This window comes from Vicia villosa, linkage group LG3 (genome assembly GCF_029867415.1).
Source record: "Vicia villosa cultivar HV-30 ecotype Madison, WI linkage group LG3, Vvil1.0, whole genome shotgun sequence".
Lineage (NCBI taxonomy): Eukaryota > Viridiplantae > Streptophyta > Magnoliopsida > Fabales > Fabaceae > Vicia > Vicia villosa.
In genome coordinates this window covers 214924406-214930397 of record NC_081182.1, presented here as the reverse complement: position 1 = coordinate 214930397, position 5992 = coordinate 214924406, and the positions used below count along the sequence as shown (strand labels likewise).

At 37.2% G+C, this 5992-nt stretch overlaps 2 protein-coding genes across 2 annotated transcripts; one reads left to right on the top strand and one right to left on the bottom strand.

The window, feature by feature from the left end:
* The first annotated feature begins 473 nt into the window (after nucleotides 1-473).
* LOC131593531 (protein NRT1/ PTR FAMILY 5.10-like) lies at nucleotides 474-2814 on the top strand. The gene is made up of 4 exons (XM_058866048.1): nucleotides 474-695; nucleotides 782-999; nucleotides 1088-1566; nucleotides 1696-2814. The coding sequence occupies exons 1-4, from the start codon at nucleotides 575-577 to the stop codon at nucleotides 2507-2509; spliced, it is 1632 nt and encodes a 543-aa protein (XP_058722031.1). The 5' UTR covers nucleotides 474-574; the 3' UTR covers nucleotides 2510-2814.
* A 1192-nt stretch (nucleotides 2815-4006) lies between these two features.
* Nucleotides 4007-5781, bottom strand: LOC131593532 (MICOS complex subunit MIC10-like). The gene is made up of 3 exons (XM_058866049.1): nucleotides 5584-5781; nucleotides 4998-5137; nucleotides 4007-4256 (listed from the first exon to the last, which is right to left on the bottom strand). The coding sequence occupies exons 1-3, from the start codon at nucleotides 5714-5716 to the stop codon at nucleotides 4233-4235; spliced, it is 297 nt and encodes a 98-aa protein (XP_058722032.1). The 5' UTR covers nucleotides 5717-5781; the 3' UTR covers nucleotides 4007-4232.
* Between the last annotated feature and the right edge of the window lie 211 nt (nucleotides 5782-5992).

Sequence of the window (5992 nt, the reverse complement as noted above, 5' to 3'; positions counted from 1 at the left end):
TGAAGATCTACGAGATTACTCCCAGCTATTATATGTCCTACTCTCTATCCGTCTGTTATAAGCCAACTTGCTTGATCGGTCCTGATATTCTAAATATGTACATATTTAAATAAAAAATAAGGATAAATATGAAAATATAATTATTAAAATTAAAATAGAACACCTCCCCTCTCCTCTAAATCCTCCCAAATAAAGGGGAAACGAAAAGTGGCCTAGGAGGGATTTTGATCTGCTCCATGTACCTCTCTCTCCCCCTCTTAAAATTTGAACCAAAAACATAAATTGCTAAATATTTCTTTCTCTCCCTTTCATTTACCTCCAACCAAACAGACCCTAACCGAGAGACTAACATAACTTAATTCAATTTTCTAAGAAATTGAACATGAAATTTTTTTAAGGATTAATCTAGATTTAATAGTTTCTGTAGTTTTTGTAAGGGATTAAAAATGAGTTATCGAGTTTTCTATCTCATTTGATTAAACTTTGAGCATATGCTTAAATGTCATCCTTTGTCTTGTAGCGAAAATTATTTTAGTCCATATATGACATGATTGAGATGCTCTAAATTCATGAAATGGCCGGCGATTCTGAAACTCCGCTGCTATTGGAGACTGTAGACGGTGTGGTCGACTTCAAGGGTAGCCCAGCCCTACGATCAAAATCTGGTGGTTGGAAAGCTGCTGCTTTCATTATAAGTAAGTCAAACTCAAGTAATGTTCATTCATTCATCCATCTCTAATCTGATCTGATTGATATAAATGGTATTGTTTGCTTAAACTAGGTGTGGAAGTTGCTGAGAGGTTTGCTTACTATGGAATTACTTCAAACCTCATCAATTATTTGACCGGACCACTCGGTCAATCCACCGTAACTGCGGCCGAGAATGTCAACATCTGGTCTGGAACAGCCTCCTTACTCCCCCTGCTCGGTGCTTTTCTTGCTGACTCTTTTCTTGGCCGTTATCGCACCATCCTTATTGCATCCCTTATTTATATTCTGGTTTGTATTCTTAATTAGTTGATTCTATACAAATTTGCCATACACATATTCATATATTTTGATTGCCTCACATTTGCTTTCATTTAAGGCCCTGAGCCTATTGACGTTGTCCGCTACACTGCCTTCCAATGTCGACGGCGGCCAAGCTATTTTATTCTTCTTTTCTCTATATCTTGTCGCATTTGCACAAGGTGGACATAAGCCTTGTGTTCAGGCATTTGGAGCTGATCAATTTGATATCAACCATCCAGGAGAACGCAAGTCTAGAAGCTCTTTTTTCAATTGGTGGTATTTTACCTTTACTGCGGGTGTCCTTGTCACTGTATCCATCTTGAACTATATTCAGGACAATGTTGGTTGGGTTCTTGGTTTTGGCATCCCTTGCATTGGAATGCTAATTGCCTTGTCTCTTTTCTTGCTTGGAACTTGGACATACCGCTTTAACATCCCTCAGGATCAACAACGCGGACCTTTTTCCAGAATTGGTAGGGTGTTTTTTGTCGCACTCACCAACTTCCAGGAACCTCCTCCTCCTTCTCTGCCTCACCAACCTTCTCAACAATTTAGGTAAACAGTCTGCAGTTTTCTCTCTACCATAGTCGTCACGATATTTGAGATTTGTCATATTGTGTATTATTAGATTAAATTTGTACTGGGAAATAACTTTGCCTTGTACATTACTCTCAAATATGGCAGTTTCTTGAACAAAGCATTAATTGCATCAGACGGATCAAAGGGAAAGGGGAAAGCTTGTAGTGTTTCTGAGGTTGAAGAAGCGAAGGCAATCCTCAGACTTCTTCCAATATGGGCTACGAGTTTAATTTTTGCCATTGTGTTTTCCCAGTCTTCTACCTTCTTTATAAAACAAGGTGTTACATTGGACAGGAAAATTTTGCCTGGTTTTTATGTACCCCCTGCTTCTCTTCAATCCTTTATCAGTCTCTCAATTGTTCTTTTTATTCCTGTTTATGATCGCATTATCGTTCCTATAGCAAGAACCTTTACTGGTAAACCCTCTGGCATCACGATGCTACAGAGAATTGGAACTGGAATGCTTTTTTCTATAATTTCTATGGTAATTGCAGCTTTTGTCGAGATGAAAAGACTCAAAGTGGCTCGTGACCACGGGCTAATTGATATGCCAAATGTGACAATACCTATGAGCATCTGGTGGTTGATTCCTCAATATGTTTTGTTCGGGGTATCTGATGTCTTTACAATGGTAGGCCTGCAAGAATTTTTCTACGATCAGGTCCCAGATGAATTGAGAAGTGTGGGTCTTTCCCTCTATTTAAGTATTTTTGGGGTTGGGAGTTTTTTGAGTAGCTTTCTCATCTCTGCTATTCAAAAAGGAACAAGTAAAGATGGCTCTGAGGGCTGGTTTGCGAGTAATCTTAATCATGCGCATCTTGATTACTTCTATGCTCTTCTAGCTGTTCTTAGTGTGGTGGAATTGTCCGCCTTCTGGTTTTTCTCAAAATCTTATGTTTATAAGAGAACAAGGACATAGAATAAGCAACTGGAAAAATATGGAGGCTGGAAAAAAATTTCAAATCTTTCGGTGGACCATTCTATTTTTAAACTGATCAGAAATTGGCCTGCCTGTTGATCCATTTTGAAAATATATGATGCAAGACTTATAAAGGCCAACTTCATAAGTAAACTAATGAATTGATTGGCATGTATGGTTGGGTTTAAGCATGTAATGTAATGTAATGTAATGGTAGCTGTATCACTCCTTTTACCATGATATCAGGATATTCTATTTTGTGATATTCTAATAATATCTCATGGTGATTAATGTCTTTCAATCAATCTGGACCAAGTATGCAGGTAGCTTCTTCCATTCAATACTTGCTGCATATTCACCAGGAAGAATATAAAATGAACTTGATTGATTAATTTGGAGATGGATCCAACAACGGAGTTGGAGGAACAATGGAAGTAGAACTTGAAGAGTTTCTCTACATGATGTGGATGGCACAGGAGAGACCTTAAGATGGTAGAGGACATGAAACTATGATAATTCTTCTACGAGCACCTCTATATACACAAGTACTATCTATTTTCAACTTCTATTGAGGGCACAACTAACCGTGACCAACTAATATCGGTCTCTTAACTATCTGTTAAGAGTCTCACATCGGACAATATATGACATGAACATGTCCTTATAAGTAGGGGCAATCCTCATCCTACAAACCGGTTTTGTAGGGTGAGTTAGGTCCAACCACACTTCTTAACACTATCTAACAACTTCTGATAAAATAAAATGTTTGATACTAGGGATTCTAAATCCCTCGAAAAGGCATACAAAGAAGAAAAAAAACATGTTGCTGGTGGAATCATTGCAAGAGGTAGGAACATGGAGCGTTCTTGCATAGTAACCTTGGAAACTCTTATGCTCTTCATATTGTTGGTGGCAGCCAAGTTACTTGGGGTGGTTTCAAGTGCTCTTTGAATCAAATATTCAAGTTACCGGGTTAAAAATGTTTTTGGTTGCCATTTTTTAAATGCATTTATAAACTGATTAATGGCAGTTATATTTTCTTGGCGTTACTTATTTTCATGAAAAAGATAAGTTGAAATAAATGAAAAAGGTAGATAGATGAGTGGAATTATGTGCTCGCCCATCATGGGACAAGTGAAGTAGAATGTTCAAAAGTAAACACTCACAACATTATGAGATATTTCACATGAAGCAAGGGAAAATTGTTGCAGAAATGCAGAAACATTTCACCATATCTTGTGAATCAATTAGCCGGAAAAACTATACCAAAGGACTTTAACTAATAGTAAAAGTTAAGGAGTTTAGAAATTTGGCCTCGATGACAATAACTATAATTTTGAAAAATCGGAAGAACATTATGTAGTTTTATTTTATAAATAATGTCACATTGAAAAAATACTTGTATGCATTATTTTTTCTTGTTGTCGTCAAATCTCCAATTCAACTTTTAAAACACATCTTTTTCCCAAAAAAAAGAAATTTAAACGCGCTCAGATCTGAAGAAAGCTTTTTTGATCTTTTATATCATTCACCACACAAACATAGCGCAGCATTACAGGAGAACAAAAGGATAACAGCTTGGAAATGATTTTCCATGCGTGATGTTAATTTATGATCATGGAGTGCAACATTGTCAATATAGCTATAACTGAGTAAAAGAAGCATCAATAGTCACAAGAATACTCGGCTTTACTGTCCAGGAACCAGGATCCATCAAAAGCATCTATTCAGAATCCTGTGTGAGAATCTGGAAACAAAAGCAAGTAACATGTAGTTAGATTCTCAACTGAATTCATTAAATACATATTTAATCGAATTTGCCAGTTACTATACCAACTTCGGCTGCTGCCACAAATCAAATATAAAACTTAAAACTAGTTCACTGCTTTATGTGTGTACATTTATATGCTCCTATTCATTCCCATAACCAAAGATGATATGTTTCCATACACAAGGAAGTAAGAGAGAATAATCTGTTCTCTCATGCAGAACATAACTAGCACGTCTACCAAAAGTTGAATGGGCGGCGAATGCTACACATTTTTATCCTTTTTAAGGATGATGAGGAGAAGAAATTAAATATGGAGGTTCCAAGGGCTAGTGTGCTAATTTAGACCGTGTCTGCTTCCACAAGTGGGCAAACACAAATTACCGCTTTCTTCAATTGCAACTTTCTTTGCTATAAACCTCTCACTATCTTTTAATTCTCTCAATTTTACCATTATCGGTTTCAGTTATACAAGTAATCATTTCTTAACCCTATGACTCTACCATCTGGTAGCTATCGACATATCACATATGCATTGCACAATCAAGCCTAATGATTATATATAAACATGAAATAGAAGACAAATTAATTTTACCATTACCAATTTCAGTTATACAAGAAGTAAGCATTTCTTAACCCTATGACTCTACCATCTGGTAGCTATCGATATATCACATATAAATAGCACAACCAAAGCAAGAAATAGATGACAAATCATACCTGAGCAGGAGCCTCTGAGCCCTTAGGTTGCGCTAGCTTTGCTGGAGATCCATCAAACAAACGAGAACATTCTGTGTAAGCAGATCCTATTCCAACTCCAGCACCAAAAGCAATAGATGCCCAGCGAGTCTGGGGACTCCCTAGTACAATAAAAATAACTTGATTAGTTCCATATTTATATTTTAGGGAGGTCTCATGACTGGTATTCGTTCATTGCAATTAAAAAACGTCCCATTATATTCGGGAGAAAAGCTTGCAATTTGAGGCCGCTACAACCGCTATTGTTGACAGCGGCTTGCGGATCAATAGTGCCCGCCGAACTTACCACCACTACGCTATAGCATGCTATTGACAACATTAACACTGATTTGCATGTTTGTGGCGGTCAAGTACAAGTCATTAACCTACTCTATAGATCAATTCTGCATTCACACTCACTCGTCGTCTATTACAACGCCCTAATTGAAGTAATTGTTTGGGAAAATAAATCTTATAGAATGAAAATAGCGAAACCCTAATAATGGTATAAACATATTTGAAAACAAGATTAGATAAGATTTGAAGCATTGAGAAAAGAAAAACTGACTGAATAAGAGGAGACCGGCAAATGCACCGGCAAAGGAAGAGTAGACGAAGCGGCGAACGGTGAGATCAAGGGAGGCATCCCATTTGGCATCCAGGTCATACTCTCGAGCAAGTATTTCTCTCTTCTCACCCATCGATTTGCTTTCTCTTTTTCTTTCTCTAATCTCCAACCGATTCTGTCGTCTCTCTCTCTCTCTCTCAATCAGAATACCATTTCCATTTCATTATTGCTCGGGTCGGGTTGCATTCAACACAGCCCTGGCCCAATTTATGTTACAAACAACAATTTGTCCACACAACACACCCTCGCAATTAACCTTGGTACCCCCAATTTTTTATATTGAATAAAATATCCCTCTAATTATTTATTCTCTCTCATTTTATGTTTGGCTAAAAATCTCAAAGACGAA

Excerpts from the sequence above, each read along its gene's own strand:
- LOC131593531 (XM_058866048.1), top strand. The coding sequence starts at position 575 with ATGGCCGGCGATTCTGAAACTCCGCTGCTATTGGAGACTGTAGACGGT. Across the intron at positions 1,000-1,087 it reads CATCCCTTATTTATATTCTG|GCCCTGAGCCTATTGACGTT; the intron begins GTTTGTATTCTT and ends CTTTCATTTAAG. Across the intron at positions 1,567-1,695 it reads CAACCTTCTCAACAATTTAG|TTTCTTGAACAAAGCATTAA; the intron begins GTAAACAGTCTG and ends CAAATATGGCAG.
- LOC131593532 (XM_058866049.1), bottom strand. The coding sequence starts at position 5,716 with ATGGGTGAGAAGAGAGAAATACTTGCTCGAGAGTATGACCTGGATGCC. Across the intron at positions 5,138-5,583 it reads TGCCGGTCTCCTCTTATTCA|GGAGTCCCCAGACTCGCTGG; the intron begins GTCAGTTTTTCT and ends TTATTGTACTAG. Across the intron at positions 4,257-4,997 it reads GCTCAGAGGCTCCTGCTCAG|ATTCTCACACAGGATTCTGA; the intron begins GTATGATTTGTC and ends TTTTGTTTCCAG.